The sequence below is a fragment of the Ailuropoda melanoleuca genome, chromosome 12 (assembly GCF_002007445.2).
Source record: "Ailuropoda melanoleuca isolate Jingjing chromosome 12, ASM200744v2, whole genome shotgun sequence".
Taxonomy (NCBI): Eukaryota; Metazoa; Chordata; class Mammalia; order Carnivora; family Ursidae; genus Ailuropoda; species Ailuropoda melanoleuca.
Window position 1 is genome coordinate 42,438,773 of NC_048229.1, and position 25,184 is coordinate 42,463,956.

At 39.3% G+C, this 25,184-nt stretch overlaps 1 protein-coding gene across 4 annotated transcripts in view; it reads right to left on the reverse strand.

Annotated features, from left to right (window-relative positions):
• DPY19L3 (dpy-19 like C-mannosyltransferase 3) overlaps window positions 1–25,184 on the reverse strand; it is a 69,492-nt gene that overhangs the window by 35,019 nt on the left and 9,289 nt on the right. For 3 of the 4 annotated variants that reach the window (XM_034639610.1, XM_034639609.1, XM_034639608.1), the window contains exons 4-8: window positions 9,237–9,327; window positions 5,568–5,689; window positions 4,708–4,853; window positions 2,692–2,815; window positions 2,015–2,149 (exon numbers count right to left, since the gene is read on the reverse strand). In XM_034639610.1, coding sequence (XP_034495501.1) covers window positions 2,015–2,149; window positions 2,692–2,815; window positions 4,708–4,853; window positions 5,568–5,689; window positions 9,237–9,327 — 618 coding nt within the window. Of the gene's footprint in view, window positions 1–2,014; window positions 2,150–2,691; window positions 2,816–4,707; window positions 4,854–5,567; window positions 5,690–9,236; window positions 9,433–25,184 lie in introns of all 4 variants that reach the window. The other variant, XM_034639611.1, reaches the window with a different exon arrangement.

Consider the following 25,184-nt stretch of genomic DNA (forward strand, 5'->3'; position numbering starts at 1 on the left):
GGACAAAAGGAATTTAACTACATCAGTCTCATCAATCACAGTCAGCCGACTGCTAATACTTTGGTGTATATCTTTTCAGAAACTGTTCACTTTCCCTATATGTGTTTTACTTTTTTTTTTCTATTTTAATTTTTTAGAAAGATTTTATTTATTTATTTCAGAGATAAGTAGAGAGAGAGTGCGCAAGCTGGGGGAGGAGCAGAGGGAAAAGGACAAGTCGACTTCACGCTGAGGGCAGAGCCCAATGCAGCGCTTGATCCCATGACCCCAAGATCATGACCTGAACTGAAATCAAAAGTTGGACATTTAACTGACAGAGCCACCCAGGTGCCCCATATGTGTTTTATTTTTTAAAAAGAGAGAGGGAAGATAATGGTTATATAACACTCTGTTACACTGATATACTATATTTATTTAACGATACCCAATTGCTATTGACTTAGGTTGTTTCCAGCTAGCTTTTCCTTATTACAATACAAGTAAAATGAACACGTTTGATTATTTCCTTAGGCTAAATCTCTAGAGGTGAGAGTGTCAGTGAAAGAGAAAACACATTTCTAGGCTTTTCTGTGAAATTACACTGCAGAAAAATTTTATATAGCTGTTTTCAAAATGGCTCGATGTATTTATTTTTTATGTGACAGCGTACAGAGTTCTTTTGAAAGTACTTGCTAGAAAGGGGGGAAACGTGCTATTACATACAAAGAGAGAAAGGGAGATCAACCGGCTCAGGAGAGCAGGCTTGGAGAAATGCAAAGGCATACAGGCATCCCCTCCCCGTAGCTTACACGTCACCATGACCAAAATCCAAAGAGGTTACAAAACAGGAAAAGCAAATATAAACAGACTCAGCTTCATTTGTACACAAGGCTTTCTGAGGAAACTGGAGCTCTATTACCATTACTTAATATCATATATATGCCCTACATACACACCACACACACTTTCCTTTGCTCTATCTACTTGCTTTCCTTCCTGTATTTTACCTTTATATCCGCCCCCCAGCACTCCCTCCAAATTCTACTCTTCTCATTTGTGGCCCAGATGGTCTCCCACTTTTGTGGAACCTCTCCAGCCTACAAAGAACCTGCTTAGACTTCTAGTGCTTCTTATTATTACCAATTAACCTCTCTAGACATACGGACATCTAATTGTTCTAGCTGTCCACATCTTTACTTCCCATCGCAGCACACACACGATGTCTTATACAGATGGCGAGTCTCTGTCGTGCCTGTCCATTGCCCGGCAGACGGACAAGGTATACGTGCTGGTGGACTGTCATGTTTCCTAATTCAGATGCAGCCAGTCTCTAAAGATTGCTGCATCTCTATTGACATGGAATAAATGTATATGACTCTTCTCTATTACACTGTCTTGCCGCTTCAGAATTAGAAATACTATCTTACGATACTTAAGTTACTGTTACTTAAGTAACAATGAACAGTTTTTAAAACATCCACAATACATTAAAACACATTTCTTGCATGTGAAAAACACCTTGCCATGAAATGACAGCAGCACACATGGCTGTCACACGCTGTGAGACAAACAATGGCTTCCTTAAAATGGCCCCGTCCCACGTGTGGCCTTTTTTGGTCCAGGCAATAGGGATTCCCATTTCATACTTGATAAATGTTACTATGAAAATGTTATAAAGTACCACAGAAAGGTGTGGTATACCTACTGATTTCCTTGGGGGATGAAGGCAATACCTAATAAGACATTTTGCAAGAGCTATCTTATATTTTAAAATTTAAGTCATCTCTGTAAAGGACAATTGATCTAGACATTTGTGCTCCAGATAAATCCATCTTTAATGGAGAATAAACAGGATAAAAGTTAAGATGGTCCAACTAGACTGCACAGATTACTCAACCTCAACTGACCACAACATACCTACATTATAACTGAGGTGGCTTTGACTTTGCCGCTAAGCATGTGTGCATTATGAACTCCTGTGATATAAACCACTAAACGACGACTACCTCGAATGAGAGAAGAGAGCAATGCTTACCTTCACTGCCGGCAGCATGTCCAAGGAGTCCAGTGTGAACAGCACTAATGCTTGCATCAGCATCATAAATTGATTAAATTGCCATGTCAGGCTAAAGAGAAAAGTTGATATGAAAATGGCAAGAAGTGTCAGCCTCTGTAAAAAGAAAACCTTTGTATAATTTCCATGTCTCTAGTAATAAAGAGCCCTGCAGATAAGTTCTCTCAAGAGCAGCCAATATCTCTATAAACCAAATAGAAAAACCATAAACTGTTGCTCTGGAAAACCCTTGCATTTGTTATTTAAGCTCTAAATACCCTACAGTGACACCGGGCATATAAATATTCACATAAGGTGTGCGTACTCCCCAGTGTTACGGAGGCGGTAATGCACCGAATCACATCTCAAGGGCAATGGCTTAAGGATTCTGACACTTCTGCAGAAATTGTGTGGGTTTGCTCAACTATTTGAGAGCAGATTATGTAGAGGACATTTTTAACATAGAAAACAAAAACATTTTCTTTGCAAAGTAGGAAAGGGGCTCAGAAAGGGAAAACTTAATTTAACTCAAGTTAAAAAATTGGTCACGGAAGGAGAACTATTCACACGCGATGGGACACCATGCATGTCACATTTTCTGAAGCTTCTTCAACAAAACTGGAGAATTAAAAAATAAAGAAAGTATTATGAAAACTTACTTCAGAAAGAGGCTGCAAGTTTGGTCGCAGGAAATACGTGATTGCTGCTATCTGAATCGCAAAGAATGGCAGAGCCCAATTCTCCCTCAGTGGGATGGTAAACTCCACCCTTGTGGTATCTATTCTGCACACAGAAAACACAAATGGCCACAGGAATAATTTTTACTATAATTACCTGAAAAGCTTTCCTAAAGTGAAAGATGTAGGACATTAAATATACTTAAGATTCTGGTTATCAGTTCTCAATAATGATTTGTCCTTACCGTTATCATCCCCATACCATCAAGTTGCACTGAGAAAACTTAAGGAATCTGTCCCCAGGTATGCAGCTAGCTAAGGGGTAGAACTGGGCTCCAAGCCATGGTGGGGGTGCCTCCAAAACCCAGGAATATGCACTTGTGCTTAACTGGTCGAACCTTTATTTCCCTTGAAGTTCATCAGTTCAAACTGGCGGTATGTCGCATTCTCCCTCTATTTCTTTGCTGCTTAAATCTGAATCTTAAATTTGTCATTGGGAATAATCTGTAGAAGCTTCTTGTCCCTCTGGAATGTGAACCACCAGATGGTAAGTATAGCTAAGTTTTTACCTTTGTACACCCAGTACCAAGAAACATCCCCACACAGAAGGCATTCAATAAATGTCTTCTGTTTCCTCCTGACAGAACAATAAATTTGACTTTCATTTACTCTTAGCAAGGATACTATGTTAACATGTTAAGAGGTAGCATAATAGTGTTTTCATACTCTGCGTTTGAATCTGATGGAGACTAAGCTGGGGCCGTGTGTGTGTGTGTATGACTTTATCTATATCTACATACACCTTTACTTTTCAAGTAATATGTGTGTGTGTATTTTTCATATATATATATATAAAATATACATGCACATATATAACTTAACCTTTTAAGCTTTAATTTTCTCATCTCTCTGGGATGCCTGGGTAGCTCAATCAGTTAAGCATCTGTCTCTGGCTCAGGTCATGATCTCAGGGTCCTGGGATGGAGCCCCTCAGCAGGCTCCCCTTTCTCCCTCTCCCTCTGCCCCTCCCTGCCGTTTGTGCTCGTTCGCTCTTTCAAATAAATAAAATCTTTAATTAAAAAAAATTCATTCTCTAAAATGGTCATAATATCTATCCCTATAGGATTCTTAAAAGAATATATATAAAGCATTTTGTAAAGTGGTTAGCATAAAGTAAGCACTCAATAAGTTTATAATAAGAAGTAATTTGCTTAGGATTTTAAAATAAAATTGATATTAGAACTTGGTGCTGAAGTTTTAAGACTCCTACTGAATACTGGTGTTGCTACTGTAGGTCAAGAAATAATTCAATGTATCTTGACTATGTCTTAAAAAAAAAAATGCTATTTCACGGCGCCTGGGTGGCTCAGGTGGTTAAACATCTGCCTTTGGCTCAGGTTACGATCCCAGAGTTCTGGGGTCAAGCCCTGTGTTGGGATCCCTGCTCAGTGGGGAGTCTGCTTCTCCTTCTCCCTCTGCCCCTCCCCACTCTCGTGCTTGCTCTCTCTCTCCTCTCAAATAAATCAATAAAATCTTTTCAAAAAATGCTATTTCATGCTCTAGTATTAAGAATAATAGATATTAACTAAATATTATAAAAACCTCCTTGCATTTGTACAGTGCTTTATGCTTTGCTAATTATGAGCCACATACAATTCTATTAAGGTTGACAGTAAAGACACTATAAAATGTCTTTAAGAGAGGAGATATGTGGCCAGAGAAATACTGATCACACATCCAATTGGTAATAGAACTGGAATTAATATGATGATCCTCTTGACTTGTCATTCAATATTTTGTTCCTCAGCTGGAAATATATATATAAGTGGGACTTTTTACCTTGCTAAATAAGACAAGTAAACACCACTAGGAAAACCAAAGAGAAAATACTCCCATACAAACCAATGAGGTCAAAAAACTTCCTCTGAACTGGAAATCAAGAACCCTCGTTTTTACTTATATCTTAGGAAGGGAGAAGGGACACTGATTGCAACTCACCTGTTGGTGACATACCAGAACGCTGCTAGAAGCCCCGACAGCCACGTCCCACTAAGTAGCCAGCTGGTTACGTACAGGGCTGTGACATAGATCGCCTGCAGTCCAAACAAGGTGTAAATATAAAAATAAACTGGCTCTAAATATTTCTGGAAAAATGAACAATAAAAAATATTTGTTATGGAAGCCCTTATTACCTTTTCATCGTCACTTAAAAAATAGGACAGTGAGAGGCACCTGGCTGGCTCAGTTGCTAAGAGCATGTAACTCTTAATCCCAGGGTTGCGAGTTCAAGCCCCACCTTGGGTGTGGAGCCTACTTACAAAAAAAAAAAAAAATTACAAAAAATATGACAGTGGAAATGTAATATTCAGCAACTGGGTGTTAATTACAAGCAATAAGACTATGCCAGTCCTTTCTGGGCAAAAGTGCTGGCAGCCTTTCTTCTTACTAGCAGACTGGGAGAGGGAAGGGAGGCCTGGAAGACTCTGGCTTCATTCTTTAGACAAGCTTTACATCTAACTGTGTCCAGTATTGCCTCATTCACACGAAGTGGTCATTGTGATTTGCTAATTTCCAATTTTTTAATTTCAAAGTTAAGGGAGGAGTGATTACATGTTTCTAAATGAAGATATGTATCAGCCTCTAGACCGCACACATGTATTATTAGCCAGGATGCAACTATATGTAAAAAAATATCTTATAAAAACATATATAAAAAGTAAAATTTACAATATATCTGGAGGAAATTAGGATTTTGTTGCTTTTCTACCAAGCCAGTGAAAGATCTGAGTAACATATACGAAAGCTGAACAGCAGATTTTGACTTTTGTGTGATATTAACAACACAGAACATAACATACCTGTATGGGTAGGACTCTATATAAAATACTGAGAAAAACTTCTTGGTAAATATTCATGCGTTGAAGAAGGTTAATTGTCCTCATAGACTCAGTTTTGTTATCATATATTAAGCCATGAAAACCTAAGGTTGATATTTGAAAGATCAGGAAAAAAATAATTACAATTGTAAATCATTCATTTAAAATTATTCATAGATTCTTTAGTGTGTGCCAGAGAATGTGCTAGGCGTTGGGGATACAATAGTAAGCAAAAAACACAGTCCCACCCTCAGAGAGCTTACTTTATACTTGATGGACGTTCACATGTTTACACAAATACAGGCGAATTATAAAACTTGTGTGAGTACTATTAAAAAAAAAAAAACCCGTATGTTCTTTTATAGAAATTTAGGCCAAGAGGATCTTATATCCCCACTCTGCCCTCATGCCAGGAAACCGACAGTACCTCTTTTGGGGCTATTAGTAGCCTATGGGTTTGGCCATTTGACTTGCTCCAACCAATAGCATGTGAGAGGATGTGACATCCCTTAATAAAAGATGATGTCTGTTTCCACCCACAGTGTGGCTATTTCCCATTTGTCATGACAACAGCAGGTTCCAAATAGGGGCAGGATAATAAACGTAAGAAATAAACCTGTTGTTAATAGAATTCCGTGGCTACACTGTGGTCATTTGCCTCATTGTAACCAAGCTACCTAATTAATAGAAGGTTTGAAGAGATAGTTCACAGAAGAAAACATGCATACAGTCCTTTCACGTATGATGCTCAACCTCACTCCTATGGGAGTGCAAATTAACACTACATTGAGATATACCATTTCTCACCTATCAGCTTGGAAAAAAATTAAGAAGTCTGACAACATCCTCTATTTTATAGTCCTTATGAAGTTAACAGATTCAGGTAATGATCACCAACAGTGCTAACCCATTAGGTGAAAGGCTAATTGAGAACTTATTAATGGATCAGTCTCAACCCTAAAAGACAGAGTGCGCATCACGTGCCCCCAGTGTGGAAGTGTGCACCGCCACGTAGGAAGCACTCTTGCTAACACAGAACCTAGACCTGAGCAAGTCTCTAGATCCCACTACCAATCAACAGGAGACGCAGGCAACAGAGAATCATGAAATGACACCATGGGGCTACAGCAATATCCTGAAAGTGAAAAACTCTATCAGACAAATGAATCTGTGTTTTCAACAAAAATTACAAGAAAAGAAGATGGAAAGACATCTATAGATTAAAAGAAAGAGAGAGAGGGGTGCCTGGTTGGCTCATTCAGTAGAGCAAGCAACTCTTGATCTTGGAGTTGTGAGTTCGACCCCCATGTGGGTGTAGAGATTACTTAAAAATAAAATCTTAAAAAAAAAAAAAAGAAAAAAAGAGAGAGCAAATGATTGCAATGCATGGAGTTTATTTGGATCTCAAAAACTATATTAAAACTCTGGAAGACAATCAGAAAAATGAGAACACTGACTAGATATTTGATAGTAAGAAATCTCCTAATTGTGCTTTAAGTGTGATAATAGTAATGTGGTAATACTTAGAAAAGGGGTTGCCATCCTTTAGAGAAATATATTAATGATACATTTACAAATGTAGAAATAGGATGTCTTGGAGTTTCTCCAAAATCATCTGGTCTGAAAATGGGGTGTAGAGAGGAGACAAGATTGGTTATGAGTTGGTAACTGTGGTGGCTAGTGATAGACATGTGAAAACCCACCAGAGGATTCTCTCTAACCTTTTACATGTTTGAAATTTTCTAGTAGGAAGATCTTAACAAATGACTTAGAGGAAACGAAACAGATGAACCACTGAGTTTGTGGGAATAATTTGAAAGAAAATACTCATTATTCACCTTTAAGAGCAGAGATTCCCAACGTTAACACTACTGTTATTTTGACATTTGAGGCCTGATCATCTTTGTTGTTGAGACCTTGCAGGATGCTTAGCAACATCCCCACCTCTGCCCATTCCAGCAGCACAACCCTCCCCAACCCATCCTCGCTGTGACAACCGACAACATATCAGGATGTTCTAGATGTCCCCTGGGGACACAACTGCCCTTCTTTAAGAACCACTGCTTTAGAGAATGCTAGAGAAGCAAACCACAATTGCAAGACTCATTGTTGACTCACTGTTCTCAGTAGTTATGTTCCATAAAGTTGCAGTGAACACTGAATTAGCAATACTGAGCCCTGTAGGAAATACAGGGTTATGTTCTTATGAGCCTCTGGTCATGCATTTTCATCAACCAATCGACACATGACCATAGAAAGACACCTTCTCTAACACATATATGAGTGAATCATTAACGCTGAACACATGGTCAGCAGCACTCTAACTCATGCCTGAACCAAGCTTAGCTAACACATGTTTTCTCTGTATGTCTTCTTCATGGCCTGCATGCACTTGGGAACTCCAGACAGCACTTTAGCTCTATGCGGGGGGCCATTTCAAACTGCAGAATCACTAACAAAAAGCAGAAAAATGCAAAAAGCATGCCCCTAGGCAGACTGTGAAAAGAAGGAGAGCTGAAACGAGATAGCAGTCATCACCTCGTCCCACCTCGGCTGGGAACATGCAAGCCAGGTGACTAAACATTCTCGCTGCTCTGCACAAGCCCGTGAATGCCTGCCAAAGCACCACGAGTACGGATTCTGGGGTTACAGACAGGTTTAGTAAGTGAATTTGTAAATACGGACTCCATGAATAAGGAGGATCAACTGGGGAAAAAAAATCAACACCTATCTTGCCTTTGTTGTATAAACTGGACCTCAGGGTCATCAAATAGTTGATGCGAGAAAGGTTTCTTAAATAACAGAGCTGCAGCTGACAAATACAAGAGCAATGCAGAATGTCACTTCTGTAACTACTGAAATAACAGATATAGGCAATAAGCATCAGTGGCCGCTAGAACCATTAAGTGAAAGGCCGATGGGTAATAACCTTATTATGGGGGAACCTGGCTATCTACACAGGAACTGTTTAATACTTAGGGCGCAAAAAGAAAGATAACCAACATTTCATGTCTCCCACTGTGATAGAATTAGAAGTGCAAAACATCACCCACGAAGGATTCTTGCCAAAAACCTATCGGAATCCAAGCCAAGCCCAGCAAACGTCTCTGTCATGCGTGTTCGTGCTGAGCACAGTAAGCACACAGTAAGCAGGAGAGAGCCTTCTGGGGCTTCTGTTAACGGAGTCAAGGTAAAGGTTATGGGCGCTAAACCACTCACAGACAGCGAAAATGTGGGAAAATGGCAACTGCAAAATAAAGGACCAAATGGGGAGACTGGGGACAGGAAGGACAACTGTAATTTTTGTCTGACCAAAATGCCTGTTTTTAAACAATACTCCTTTCACTTGCAAAGACCTTCTCCAAAACGATCATGAGAAAAAAACAGCAGCGAAACCAAGAAACTGCAAACAGATGAAGTTTGGGATGGAGTAGAGCGGACGAGAGCGGACGAGAGGAGGGTCACATTAGGTATCACAGAACTTCTTCCAGAGCAAAACACTGGTTACTTGAGCAGGGAAAAACTACACAAGTTTAAAGAAAATGTACACAAGTTCTAGAAAGCACTTAAAATGCTTTAGTGCACAAGTAGGTTCGGCTGAAATACTGACAAGGATGCAGTGGATCCCATAAAGCTGTTAGTCATACTTACCTTGCATGAGGGTTGGAGCCTGCAGCATTTGCTTGTAGTAGGAGTAATACAGCCCACATTCTGTTCTGAATGAGATTTCTCGCTCCACTTCCTGAAATAAAGTTAGGTCTGCTGGGTTTACATGACCTAGTTTTTTGGTTTTTTTTTTTGTTTTTTTTTTAAATATCTATTGTCACTGCAGAAACAGGATCCAAGACTACAATTTAAAAGAAAAAAAAAAACCCTCTCAAAATATAGCCTTAAGAAATCTTGGCAAACCAAAACAATAGAAGGCTGGTAACTGTTGGAGCTGGGTGGGAATTACAGCAGTTTATTATGTGATTCTCTCTACTTTTGTGGATGTTTAAAACCTTCCATAACAAACTGTTTTACAAAATGGAGACAAGTAGTTCCATTTACGTTGATGCTTCACAGTTAAGTTTTTCTTTTATTTCACACAAATTAAAACTTAAAAAAAAATCACCAATCTTATGTGATATTAGTGAGAATCAAAATAGGGACAGTATAAAAAAAAATCCCCCAAATGAAAGGAACTATAATTGCGTTAGACACCTACCTAAAAGCTAACAGTATTATATAAGATTAATAACTTTCTGTTTATTCTAAGAATATAAGGTACTCTGAGTGAAACGGGGCAGACATTTTACATGTGAATTTTAGTTTGCCAAGTGTCACCCTGGTGGAAAGATGCTCATGAAGGCAAATGGATACAATAGCAAACTGCTTTTAAATAAGTATTCAATTTTAGAAGAACTGAAAATTGAAACTGACAGCTATTAGCCAATTCGGTTGTAAGATGCTTTTATGAAATTTAAAATTTAAATCATTAACAAAATCTGGAGGCAATTGGTGGTGAGGATGGGGAAGACATTCTGGAATAATCATATTAATATTCTTAGATACAGTATTTTATATATATATATATATATATATATATATATATGGCAGTATAAATGAATGAAAATGATAATTTGTCATTACAGATTTTTTTTACACCAGCGTTCAAGATGCCAGGCCCTAGAATCTGGCACACATTGTCTAAAGTGTATTTCCATCACTGTTTTTCCTACCATAGCAGATCCCTATTCTACAAACCCAGACTTACTGGGGGAAGATGCTAAACACAAAACATGGTACATTCTAGGGGATAAGCTTCTTTTAACACACCTTTGTTTTTTTCCCCCTGCCTCCAACTATTTTTCAAACTGTAATAAACATTTCATGAAAACAACCACTCATGCTATTTATTGTCAGGCCTGAAATTATTTCATGTATCTCTTCTACCTTTATTTCTCCTACCCTTTAAAAAAGTATTATATATTGATTCATGAATAAAGCACTGAAGAAGTACTCAGTTATCTGAGTATAAATATCCAATTATCGACCTTGAGAAACAAACTTATGCTTTATCATTGTCCACTCCCTTTTAAAAAAACCGGGAGGGAGGGGTAGAGTAGCAAACCTTATATAATGAGCTTCCTTCCATAGAAAACAGATTTATCTCGGGGAAATCAAACATGGAAAAAAGGCCCAGTCAGGTTCTAAAATTCACTTTCATTAGCACACTTGCTTTATAAAAAGGACGATATACAACGCTGGAGCTCTTTTAGCTTTTGCATTTGCTACTGATTTGTGTTGTATCTTTCGCAGCAGTAAAGTCAATTCTTAGCAGTCATGTTAATCCAATCATCTCTAATTTTTGAGAAAAACTGCTCTACTGCTTTTCTTAACATAAACCTAAACTAGTATCACTTGTTTCCATAATGTTCACACTCGTACTTGGTCAAGTAGCCACAGAGGCTGTGAACTGATGTTAACTGAGCAAACGTTAGCTTTTGTTCGTGCAAGTAAGGGGAAACAAAACCCCATTAAGTCTAATTACATTCCTTTTCTTCTCTCCAGCTGCCTTTAAGTGTTCAAAGTACGGCTGTCTTCAATGGAATATTCTAATGTCAAACCTATAGCCCCAAATCAAACTGGAGAGCTAGAGCAGTCATTTACATGAAGGGGCTTCAGAGACAACACGGTTCTAAGGATAAAAGAAGACTGACCTCATAAAGATGGGGGAGAAAGAGAAAAAAAAGAAAAAAAACCAAACACTGCTCACAGTACAAAGGTAGAAAGCTTTTGTGCTCCACCCCTCTCTTTAATATACCCAGAATGTGTAAAGAACAGAGGGGGTCCTAATTAGTAAAAAAGCATTCAAACATGATTAATTGGTAATCCTGGCCCCAGCTGTATGGAACCAAATGCTAGACTTTATTAGACAGACACTTGCAAGTTTTACATCTGCTTCATGCTAAGAGAACATCTGCTTTACTCATTCAAACACTTTTCCAGTTTTACAGCAATTTATACTTTGCCTGCTGGATTGTGCCAGTGAAAACGCACACCAGTAGAAGCCACCCTCTGAAGAATGCAAAATGAACAAATACTTCATATTTTAATTTGCATCAGTTCCACAGAGAGAATGAAAGCATCTTTTCTGAAGATAATGACAGAAAGAAACAGAAAGACAAAAGCATTGTATTTCTGAGGAACTGTACAGCTAACACCATTTAAGCAGTAGTTTATATAGTAATTTAACAAAAGTACTAAAAGGAAAAAGCATTAAAAAATGCTCACAATTAATAATTTGCATCCCCTAGAAACACACAAAATGTAACAACCCTTTTTAGACAAATCACACCAAATCTGCCAAAGGAAACCTCTTATTAGTTTTTTGAAATCTCATGTAAACAACTTTTGTTTACAGAAACTGCACCCAAAATAACGAGGCCGCTGGTAGTGGGGAAGCCACGGAAAGATTAACCTCATGCATGTCACCTGTTTCAGAAGTAGGTAACAAATCATCTCACCAAGAAACAGTAGCTCACGATAAGACAGCTGTTCTTGAAGTTTTGCACTGGGAATCATGCCCTTAGCAAATACATTTATGGCACATACACGGTTTATGGTCTGGTTAGAGTCCTGTCCATCTGTTGGAATGGAACGATTCTTGCCCTTGAGCTGATCAATGCCTTGATGTGTGGTAGCTGCCGAGCGGCGTGTGGGCGCAGGGTAGGCGGCTACTGAGGAGACCGTGCACCCGCCGGGCTCGCACAGAAGCCACGCCAGTCCTGGTACCACCTGAAGTCACCACTTTGTGGAGCTGCCCTGTTTAGTCTAGAGTCCTTGCTTAGCAGGGGCATTCGTTCGGTGGGAAGATATGCAAAATCTGTAATATCGAGCCAATATGACAATAACGGTGGAAAATATTAGCATAAAATCAGATTGTACAAAATTGGTGCACAGTGAGTGACAGGAGTGCTTTTGTAGCCAAATGGAAATGATCTTTCATTATCACTCAACATTTATTTGCTGGGGAAACAAAGGTTTTGTAAAACTTCAGTCCTTGATCCCAAGGGGTTTATGTTTCAATGAGAAAGAATAATGCACTTTTTAAAAAGGAAAATGATGATTTAAGGAAGGGCATCAATTAGAGGGAAGGAGGAGCCTTTTGCCTGAACTATTAACCCAGCCCCCAGTGGATCCTGTGCTTCTCATTGGTCTCTTTTTACCTCTATCTTCCTCATTCATTCATTTATTCATTCATTCAACAAACAGCTACTGACCAACAAGCGACAAGCATTCACCTGCAGGGAGACTGAGCTGGGAACAAAAGAGACGCAAATCTCTGTTTCCATAGAATTTATAATCTAGAACAGAGGGATGAATTTACTTGTCTAGTAAACAAGTACAATATAAGAAAGCAGAGAAGGGGGGTGGCGAGGGAGTGCTGGTGCTGCGGTCTTGCAGGTGGGTGAGGAAGGCCACACCCATAAAGGGACACTTGAACAAAGATGAGGCCAGGCGGTACGCCTTGTGCAGAAGAGCCCACCCATCAGACAGGACAGATCACATACACCTTGAAGAACAATGAGGAAGGCAGTGAGGTCTGAGCTGGAGGGAGCAAGGAAGGTCAGGGGCGGTAGTGCAGAGTGGTCTGAGAGGTAATGTGGGGTCACACACCCAATCCTGGCAGGTGACAAGGACTCTAGGCTTGTACTCTGAGCTAGGTGTGCCTGCAGGGACCGGGGGAGGGAGGTGGTCAGGAGTGTGGTTTCAGACGTGCTGAGCTGGACTGTGAAGGATTCCGAGCGGGAAGGGAGCTGCCGAAATAACAGGTGAGGATAAGGGTGTGAGAGGTGATCACATTTTAGATATTGTCAGAGGAAACCCGAAAGGACCTCCTAAGGCTGTAAGGTGGGACTTGAGAACCAGGACTGTGTGAGGGCAGAACCCCAGGCCACTGAAGGAAGCAGCTGTGATTTACAGAGACGGAGACGCCAGGAGAAACACCTGAGGGCAGGGATGCCAGGTGGCTGATGTTGCACCTGTTAAGTCTGAACGCCCACTGGACATCCAAACTTGGGTGGCCAAGTAGGTGGCTGTCTACGCAAGCTTGGCGTTCGGGGGAGAGGTCTGAGCAGGGGACAGACACTTGGAAACCATCAGCACAGAGGTGGTATTTAAAGCTATAGATAAGATTGTTCTTAGAAATGAGAGTGGACAGAAAATCCCAGAGCCAAGGGCTGGGTACTCTGCCAACACGGAGTCAGAAGGCTGGGGAGGAACCTGTAGAGGAGCCCAAGACCAGCTGTAGACGTAGAGGCAGATCCAGGACAGCACACGTCCCAGAGCCAAGGAAAACCGCTAAGAGCCCAAGGAAACCGAGGACTGAGGAATGACCACTAAAGTGAGCAACTTGGAGGGCATCAGTGACTTTTACCAGAACTGTTTAAGAGCGGTGCCGTGGCTGAAGCCTGACTGGAGTGGGCTCGAGAGAGAGTGGGAAGAGAGAATGGAAACTACGGGCCCACAAACTTTTGGGGGGGAGTCTGGGTGTGAAGGTGAGCAGAACAGTGGGACAGCAGCTAAAAGAGAAAGTGGGGCTCCAGCATCCTCCCCAGGACGGGAGAAGGCAAGAGAGACTCAATGGCTGGAGTGAGGTAATTCGGGAGAAGGCAGGGGAGGGGGTCTCCCACACGCAGGGGGACAAGTTGGTGTATGTGGGCCACATCCGGACAGATGTGGGGTGGAAGCACACGGAAGGTCTCTTCAGCTTGCCTCTCCTTTCTCAGTTGACAGGGTTGGGAATACACTACCTCCAAATATGGCACACTGGATGTTTGAAGCGGAAGGAATCTGAGAGATAGCTTGTGCACGAAGGACTCCCTGCCCTCTCCCTTCTTCCCCGAAGCAGGTCATAAGACTCTCCTGTGAGAGCTGTACTCCCTATTCCTGGAGGAAAGAACATCCTTATCTCCAGAGATGGAGGGACAGGACAGGAGTCTGAACAAACAGGCCTAGCTAAGTTCGCCCCGGTTCACTTACCCTAGCTCATGCCTTTTGGTCATATTATATTTTTCCATGACTTTCTACTCTTCGTCAAATCTAGTGTAAAAACACTCGGGTTTAACCATTTCTTCAGGTCTTCATTTCCTTATGAAGGTTCTAGTGTCACGTAAAACTTGTATTAAATAAATTTGGATGCTTTTCTCTTGTTAGTCTGTCTTTTGTCAGTTCAGTCAACAGGACCCCAGCCAGAGGACCTAGGAGGGCAGTGGGTTCCCCTCTACAGTGAAATGGGAAGCAATGCAACAGCCGACAGTCAAGACTGGGGAAGGGCTGGGGGGAGAAAGGAGGGAAGAACGGTTAATTGTCCCAGGAGAGCTGGGTGGTAAATGGACAAAGGAAGTGGAATGGGACTGCCAAGGAGGACTTTTTAAAAAGGCACATTTGAGGTTTTCCTCCCCTATTAATTTCAATTTGACAAATTTTTAAAATAAAATATTTTGATATCTGTTTATTTAATTTTGGAATTAGTCCCTGCTACCTTCTGAGTTTTCCTACTGCCTGTAATATTTTTTTTCAGATTATTCTCTTATGATTTCCAGGTATATAATGACATGACCTACAAATAATGTTACCTCCTCCTTCCCAACTGATGCCTCTAGCCACATGTGCCGACTTAATTAAAATGAAAAATTTCGTTTCTCAGTTCCTGAACACACTTGGCTAATGGCTAGAGTATTAATACAGCACAAAGAACTTTTCATTATCATAGAAACTTCTACTAGATAGCACTGTTCCAGTGTTTCCCTAATGGGTAAGGTCTGAAATGTATGCATGCTATATTAAAAAAAAATGTATCTATTTTTTTTAAGTTTTACTGAGATAGAATTTGCACACTACATAATTCACCCATTTAAAGTATACAATTCAATGCCTTTTACTATATTCACAATGTTAGTCATGCATCACTAGCATCAATTCTAGGCTATTTCATTACCTCTAAAAAGAAACACCACACCCCTGAGTTGTCACCCTGCAAATCCCTCATGCTTTCTAGCCCTGGGCAATCACAAAGCTACTTTCTATCTCTTTAGACTGGCTATCCCGGAAATTTCGTTTTAATGAAATGATACAATATGTGCTCCTTTGTGCCTGATTTCTTTCATTTAGCATGTTTCCAAGGCTCCTCTAATGTGGTAGAGCCTGTATTATCAATTCACTGCAAAACTGCCAAATAATATTCCATTATACGGATATGCCACGTTTTACTTATCCATTCATCCATTAGTGGACATTAGGGTTGTTTCCTCTTTTTGGCTATTATGAAAAATGCTGCTATGAAAAATGCTGCTATGAATATTCATGTACAAGTTTTTATGCGGTGTGTTTTCATTTTTCTCGGGTATTTCCTTAGGAGTAGAATTGCTAAGATCATATGATCACTATGTTTCACTGTCTGAGGGCCTGCTAGGCCCTTTACCAAAGTGTTTGCGCCATTTTGCCTTCCCACCAGCAGTGCAGAAGGCTTCTAATGTCTCCACACCTTTGTCAACACTTGCTATTATAGGTCTTCTTATTGTAGCCCTGCTAGTGGATGTGAAGTGTTACCTCATTGTGGTTTTGATTAGAATTTCTCCGACAGGCTAATGATGTTGAGAATCTTTTCATGTGCTTTTTGCCCATTTGTAGATCATCTCTGGAAAAATGTCTATTCAAGTCCTGTGTTCACTAAAAAAACTGAACTGTATTTTAATCACTGAGTTATTATGGTTCTTTGTAGATTCCAGACTCAAATCCCTTACCAGGCATATGATTTGTAAATATTTTCTCCCATTCTGAATGGTGTCTTTTCGTTTTCTTGACTGTATGCTCTGGAGCACAAAACTTTCTAATTTTGAAGTCCAATTTAAGTATTTCTCCTTTAGTCACTTGTGCTTTTGGTGTTGTATCTAGGATGGCTTAGCCTAACCCAAGGCCATGATGACTTATTCATGTTTTCTTCCAGAAGTTTCACTTACTTTTAGGTCTCTGATCCACTTTGAGTTAACCTGTGTGTATGTACGAGGAAGGGGCCCAATTTCCTTGCTCTGCTCATGAATATCCAATTGTCCCCAGGTCATTCATTGCAGACTATTCTTTCTTCATTTAATGGTCTCGGTATCTTTGCTGAAAATCAACTGACCACAAGTGTAAGGGCTTACTTCTGGATTCTCAATTCTATTTCATCTCTCCTTATGCCAGTACTCACTGCCTTGATCATTGTATCCTTATGGTAAGTTTTGAAATCAGGGAGTGTGAGTGCTCCAACTTTGTTCTTCTTTTTCAAAACTGCTTTGGCTATTCTGGGTCCTTTCAGTTTCCATATAAATTTTATTATTATTTTTTAAAGATTTTATTTATTTATTTGACACAGAGACAGCCAGCGAGAGAGGGAATACAAGCAGGGGCAGTGGGAGAGGAAGAAGCAGGCTCCCAGTGGAGGAGCCTGATGCAGGGCTCGATCCCAGAACGCCGGGATCACGCCTTGAGCCGAAGGCAGACGCTTAACCACTGTGTCACCCAGGCGCCCCCCATATAAATTTTAAGGTCAACTTGTCAATTTCTGCAAAAACATCCACCTGGGATTTTGAGAGGGATGATGTTGAATCTGTACACCAATGTGCCATCTTAACAATACTGTCTTCCAATTCATGAACATGATTGAAGTTTTATACTTTTTTTGTTCAATTTATTCCTAAGTACCTTATTCTTTTGTTGCTATTCTAAACGAAATTCTTTTTCTTTTTTTTAAAGATTTTATTTGAGATGAAACTATTTTTTTCATTTCACTTTTGGTTTGCTCATTGCTATTATATACAATTAGTTTTTGAATGTCAATCTTGTATCCTGCAACCTTGATAAACCCATTTATTAGTTTTAATAGTTCTCTATAGAAGATCTATAGAATAGTTCTATATAGAAGATCATATCACAAACAGAGACAATTGTACTTCTTCCTTTCCAATTTGGAGACCTTCTGTTTCATTTTCTTGCCTAATTTCCCTGACTAGGACCTCTAGTATATGTTGAATAGAAGCAGCTAGAACAGATATTCTTGTCTTGTTCCTAATCTGAGGGGGAAAGCTTTCAATTTATTACCATTAAATATGATGTTAGCTGTGTGATTTCTGGCAGATACCTTTAGGAGGCTGAAGTTCTCTTCCATTTCTAGTCTGTTGAGTGTTTGTTATTGTGAAGAGTTGTTGAATTCTACAAATGCTTTTTCTATGTCTTTGAGATAATCACATACTTTTGTCTTTTATTCCAGTGACATAATGGGCTCATCTGGCCTATTCTTAATTTTTGGTTAACATATGTTGCAAGAAAATGATGGACTTTTTTTTTTTTCAAATACCTTTATTTATTTTTTGCATCCTTTGAAGTACTAACCTAACAAACAGGTATATTACTAGATTTCCCAATAATTTCCTTTAGTTTCCTGGCATAAAAATGACTTTTTCGTGGTACATTATACTTTTGATATGCAACGAGATTCTCTTTATTAGTATTAATTAGAATTTTTGGTTCAATATATGTAAGTGGGATTAGTCTCTGAGCTTTTTTTTTTTATATTATCTAGATAATATACAGTTGATTCTCCTTATTCACAGATTTCTGGTTTGCAAATCTGCCTGCTAGCTAAAATTTGTAAGAACATTGACAAAATTAATACTTGCTGTGCTTTTGCAGCCATGTGCAGAGCAGTAAAAATGTGAGTTGCCTAATGTGCACGGTTCCCAGCTGTGCCCTGCCTCTTGTTCCAGCTCACATACAGACACAACGAGAAGATGCATACAGTAAGGGGCCGTGAGTGCAACACAGCAACTGAAGCCCCAGCTCTGGGCCCGGTGGATGGGGTCTGAATGCAACTCTGGTACCTGTTAGTGGGGCAACCTCAGGCAAGTCCCTTAACAATCCGGAACCTTATTTTCTCTTTTGTAAAATAAAGAAAATAGAAACTACCAGGAAGGGTTTTTAGAATTTAAGACCTATGTGTGACACACACACATACACACACACACACACACATTTCCCCAGAAGCAATGGTTCAGTATTCTCTCATTCAGTGTTCTCAGTGACTTTTAGAACATAACTGTTGGGAATTAAGGAAAATTGACTGTAGTTATATTCTGATCCTCAGTTTTGGTGTGTTTTATCTGATTTATAAAAATAATTTGGAAGTTTTCTTTCTCTTTGGTGCTCTAGAATGGCTGAAATAGTACTGGAATATTTTGATTCTTTAAGAGTTTGGTAAAATTCGTCCATAAAAATCAACAGGGTCTGCTATTTAGGGGGGTGTAGGATGGGTGGCTTTTTACCATGTTTTCTCTATTATATATGCAGAAATGATTATACTTTCTGGGGTCAGTTTTGGTAAATTATATTCCAGAAAATCATGTTTCATCCATTCATTTAATCTGCACCGAATCAAACAAAATAGACTTTGGCTCTTTCCTATTTCATGGTCTCTACAGTTATTTCTCTGCTACATTTCATGATGTCTGTAATTATTTCTCTGTTATTTCTTACGTTGGATATCTGTACTTCCTACCTCATCCTTATCCTTATTTTTCACTCCCCAAATAACCATTCATTTATTAATTATTTTCCTACTTTCTAGTTGATCAATTTCTTTTACCGTTATCCTTCCTTCTGTTGCTAGATTTTTACTTTCCAACTTCATAAGTGGAATAATTCATTTGTTTATTCATTCTTATTTCATAATATAATACCTAAAGCTACAAGTTCTTCTGAATCCTGCTGTAGCTGTATTCCCTAGTCCTGAAATATGGTTTTCATCATTTTCTAGATTTCATTTATAATTTCTATAAATTCATTTTAATTTCCTGTGACCAAAAATATTGGAATTTTTTTCCCCCAAAAATTAGGAAATATTTTTAGATTTCTAAAAATGACCTTTTTCTTTTTAGTTATCTCCAGTTTTTATTTAAATGAATGAATAAATTAAAAGAGTATAATTTGAGTCTGTGACCATTATCCCCAAAGTCAAGAACAAGCCAAGACTATGAACTATCATATCGTGATAAGGAAATACTGTCTGTAGTTTTGGATCTGAGATTTTCTCTATGGTTTAACATATCAATGTTTTAGTTAATGTTCTGTGGATATTTGAAAAGAACATACATTCTGTCTTTGGGTATTTATAGATTAGAGCTCTTATTCATTATTTTCCCTAGGTCTTCTATATTCTTATTTTGACCATTTGCTTTTTTTAATGAACTGAGAAAGAATTAAAACTCAGTATTAGTGTGTTTCTCTATTTCTTCTTGTATTTCCTGTGGTTTTGCTTTATAAATATTGGTAAGTTATCTGACCCTTGGATAGTCCTATCTGTGGTCGGCATCTTTATCACTGAAAAACTGCCCTTCTTCATTTCATTTAACACTTTCTGTCTGACTTTCTTTCCCCCTTTTGGGGAAATACTTCAGCAAGTCTTTATCCTTCTAAGGAACTCTGTTCTGGGAGAATCTTATGCATATAGTATGTGATCTGGATTTTGCTTTTTTTTTTTTTTTTTAAAGATTTATTTATTTATTCGACAGAGATAGAGACAGCCAGCGAGACAGGGAACACAAGCAGGGGGAGTGGGAGAGGAAGAAGCAGGCTCAGAGCAGAAGAGCCTGATGTGGGGCTCGATCCCATAACGCCAGGATCACGCCCTGAGCCGAAGGCAGACGCTTAACCGCTGTGCCACCCAGGCGCCCCTGGATTTTGCTTTATGATACAGAGTTTTTATCAGATGACTAAAGCAGACAATTTATACAAAAGTATTTTGACATATTTGTGTTCACACATCTTGTACCACATTTTTTGTTAGTCTTTAGAACAAACCCTTTACTATATGATCTGTGTCTGGGTGTGTGTGTGTATGTCTTTTAATGACTTTGTTCTAGGAGTTACCTTTATCACTGTAACTTTGAAGGATAACTTAATTCTCTATTTCTACGGATAGTATCTGTTGAGTTCCTATAATAAGTAATCATAATCTCATGAAATTTATAGTTCTTCCCTGCCCCATTTTATTTGACGATATTTTTCATGGAATTTTCTTTTACATACACTATGTATCTGTTTCTTGACTATTTATTTTTAAGTAGGCTCCACACCCAGAGTGGAGGCCAACATAGGGCTTGAACTCATGACCCTGAGATCAAGACCTGAGCTGAGATCAAGAGTCAGACATTTAACCACCTGAGCCACCCAGGTGCCCCTTGACTTCTCATTTTGAGATGAAACTTGACTTCTATCTATGAAAAATAAAGAAATGGATTCCTCCACCGTCTTCTACCTTCTCTTTCCTCTTCTAACTTCTTATTACATCGTTATTCTGTTACTATTTCATATTATAACATTGCTGGGTGTTACCACATTGTTTACATCATATGTATTTTGCTCTGTAACTATTTAGCGCTAGTTCTACGGTTAAGTATGTTTGCACCGCACTTTCTGATAGTCTTTCTGCAATTGTTTTGCCTTTTCTCTCTCAGCTGGATAGTTTACCGTCTAACAAAATTTCTTCAGGTGTTCTTAAAAAAATACATTTCTCAGAATCGAAACAATTTGTATGGTGCTTTATACATGAACGAACGACCAGATTAAAACAGGGATGCCTGGGTGGCTCAGTCAGTTAAATGTCTGCCTTCGGCTCAGGTCATGATCCCAGAGTCCTAGGATTGAGCCCTGCATCTGGCTCTTTGCTCAGTGGGAAGACTGCTTCTCCCTCTGCCTCTGCCTGCTGCTCCACCTGCTTGTGCACTCTATCTGACAAATAAAATCTTTAAAATGAATAAAATAAATGTCACATTCCCTTAAGTGAGTCTTCTGCAGGCATCATTCCAGGTCTTTCAGCATTAAATGTTACCATGGAAAAGTTAGAAGCCAGATTGACTTCTCTGATAGGTAAGGTGATCTTTTGTTTGGATGTCCAGGGGTTTCTTACTATTGAAGCCCTGCAATTTATAGAACTATACTCTGCTAATGATTTTTCTAGGCCAAGTTTTCCTGGGGCCCATCGTGCCCCATCAGTTTGTAGATTCAAGTCACCTTTCATTTTTCAAAAGTTTTCTTGAATTATATCTTTAAACATGATTCTCCCTTGTTTCATTGTTTTGGTTCTCTTCTTTTGGGACAAATCATGCATGTTTGCTACTGTCTTCCTCACCTGTCAGTTTCTCTCTACTATTTTAACGGTACTAATTTCATTTCATTTTGTTTTCCTTTATCAGTGCAACATTTCTCATTCTGTGCCTGCCGCAGATTCTAATCTGTGTGTTGTTTCCAACATCGTCGTGCTTTCTGTTATGGTTTTACCTTTTAATTCTACTTCTTGCCTAAGTTCTGCCAGCTCATGTTTCATTTCCTTTTGCTATCTTCCTGTATGTCCTTGAAGATGGCCTATACCTTCTTACAGCGCTGCTTTGAATTTATCTTCTATGGTGCCAAATGCTTATTATGTTTGTTTGGTAATGTGACATGTTTGGTTACAATCTTCATGTCTCTGCTATAAATTGTTTCTGGTGACTATTCTTCATCTTTCATTCGTTCCTATTTTTCTCTTCCTTTTTTTCTTGCAGTTTCATTGTATAGATCCTGTGCTAGTTCCTTTCTGGTTGTGAGCCATTTCTGAACGTGGCAAGTTCTTACCAAACCAGCTATTTGCAGGAAGTTTATGTGGGGGAGAGGTCAGGGGCACCAATCAGGCCAGCAAGAATTTTCCTTGTGATGCAGCGTGGTTTACAAGGGGAGGCTCTTTAGTCTTTTCCTCATTTTAGCCAACCAAGATTGGCAGTCTCAGAGCTGTTCAACATGCAAGTTTTCTCCCTTTATCCTAGTCTTCTTCAATGCCACTTTTACAAAAATGGCTTGTCTCTGTGATCACTCCCTTCGGCCTGCCTAGCTTACTTCTCTTTCGTACTGGAGAGTCTCCAGGAAAGCTTCGGTCATTACTGCACACATCTGGCCCCATGGTTCTCCACAGCAGACCTCAGTCTCACCCCTCAGGGTATGCCAGCAACCTCGGAGAAGCAGGCTTTGGTGACTTCCTCTAACATCTGTAGCTCTGAGAGTCCTCTGGCGGTACCTTTCCATGCTCCTCTGAGTTTCCCTGGGTTTGGCGGCCCTCCCTCATACACTGTGGTTCCAGATCATAGACCTTTCTTAGTTTCATCAAGGATGGAAAATGACTGTTTTTCATTTTCCTTAATTGCTCTGAGGTAATTCTAAAAAGATGAAGGAACTGACATCTCTACACTGCCACTTTAAAACATGAAGTAATAAGCAACTTGAGGGGTTTAACTACACAATTAGGAACAATCTACCCCAAATTGGGGAGCACAGAAATAGAGAAATAACTAAGGGTATAAAAATTTCAAAAATATTAAATTATATTAACATAATCTTTTACCTAATAATTGGGAAAGCTCGTATAAATATGAAACTATGTAAGGGAAAAGCATATGATGTAACATCAGATAAATCTGATTATAAAAAGTATATTGGAGCAGCGTCTGGGTGGCTCAGTCGATGAAGCATCCAACTCCTATTTCGGCTCAGGTCTTGATCTCAGGGTCATGAGTCATAAATATGTAAAATATATACACATACAGGATGAAGAATGGAACAGAAAAACAAAAACTGGTTTCTGCTAAGAGTAATGAATACTGAGTAATGTTTTTTATTTAAAGTTTTTGTTGTCACGGTATAGTTTGTAATAAGTAACACAACACGTGTTCAAAAAATAAAAAGAATCATGCTAAATATATTTTTACTCTAGCATCTACTAAACACAAGTCCCTAAAAATGCACTGACGCGCTCCCTGCTTGCCAGTACTAACTATATCCTATCCCTGAAGGCAAGCTCCAAAAGCTGTATCCCTCTGCTCTAGTTCCAGCCCTGAGCTTTGAGAGCAGCTGTTGTCCCCATCTCCCCTCTCTCCTGCTTATACCACCTCCCTCACCTGTAGAGGTTAACTTGACTCCAAACAGACCACTGTTATCCAGCGCTGATGATGTGCTGGGCACCATAAGAGGAGCACAGCAAGTAAAAGCACTGGCTTTGAACCTTTTTAGTATGTTTTGTTTATAATAAAGGGCAGCAAAAAGGCACGTTGCATTTAAAGGACATTTAGAGTTAAAATGTTTGGGCTTTGGAGACAGCCAGATTAAATAAAGTATGTTTAAATTGTACTTAAAACTGTGCTAAGCATATAACAGACATTCAATAAGGAGAAGGAGGGGCACCTGGGGGGCTCAGTTGGTTAAGTGTCTGCTTTCGGCCCAGGTCATGATCTCGGGGTTCTGGGATGGAGCCCCGAGTCTGGCTCCCTGCTCAGTGGGGAGTCTGCTTCTGCCTCTGTCCCTCCCCTCTCCCTCCTCATGCTCTGTCTCAAATAAATAAATAAAAATATTTTTTAAAAAATGAGAAAGGGGACTTGTCTTGCACTGTTGATGGGAATGCAAACGGTGCAGCCACTCAGGAAAACAGTATGGAGGTTCCTCAAAAGGTTAAGAAGAGAGCTACTCTCCTATCCAGCAATTGCACTATTAGGTATTTACCCAAAGGATACAAAAATACTAATTCAAAGGGATAAATGCACCCTGATGTTTACAGCAGCATTATCTACAATAGTCAAATTAGGGAAAGAGCCCAAATGTCCATCGACTGATGAGTGGGTAAAGAAGATGTAGTGTATATATCCAAGGGAATATTACTCAGCCATCAAAATGAATGAAATCTTTGGGCGCCTGGGTGGCTCAGTCAGTTAAGCATCTGCCTTCAGCTCAGGTCATGATCCCAGGGTCCTGGAATCAAGCCCAGCGTTGGGCTCCCTGCTCACCAGGGAGTCTGCTTCTCCCTCTCCCTCTCCCTATGCCCTTCCCCCCAGCTCATGCTCTCTCGCTCTCAAATAAATAAAAATAAAATCTTTTTAAAAATAATAAAATTATAAAAGAAAGAATGAAATCTTGACATTTGCAATGATGTGGATGGAGCTACAGAGTATAACCATAAGCAAAATAAGTCAGTCAGAGAAAGACAAATACCCTATGATTTCAGTCGTATGTGGAATTTAAGAAACAAAACAAATGATCATGGGGGGAAAAGAGGCAAACCGAGAAACAGACTCTTAACTGTAGAGAACAAACTGATGGTTACCAGAGAGGAGGTTGTGCGGGGATGGCTGAAGTAGGTGATGGGGATTAAGGAGGGTACTTATTGTGATAAGCACTGGGTCATGTATAGAAGTGATGAATCACTAAATTGTACACCTGAAAGTAATATCACACTGTATGTGAACTGGAATTTAAATAAAAACTAAAACTAAACTAAACTAAAAAATATACTAAGAAAGGATAGTATATACACATTTTCTACGACCATTTAAACCAACATCTTCTTCAACTTTCAAGTTGCTCTCTGGTCCGTAGTTCCCACATTCAAATATTAACATTGTTAAGATTAGCAACTGACATTTAAAGTATCATTCTGAATGCATAAACTCAAGGTATGATTTGTCTATTTTAGAAGCAATGTTTTTACTCTCTGAGCAACTA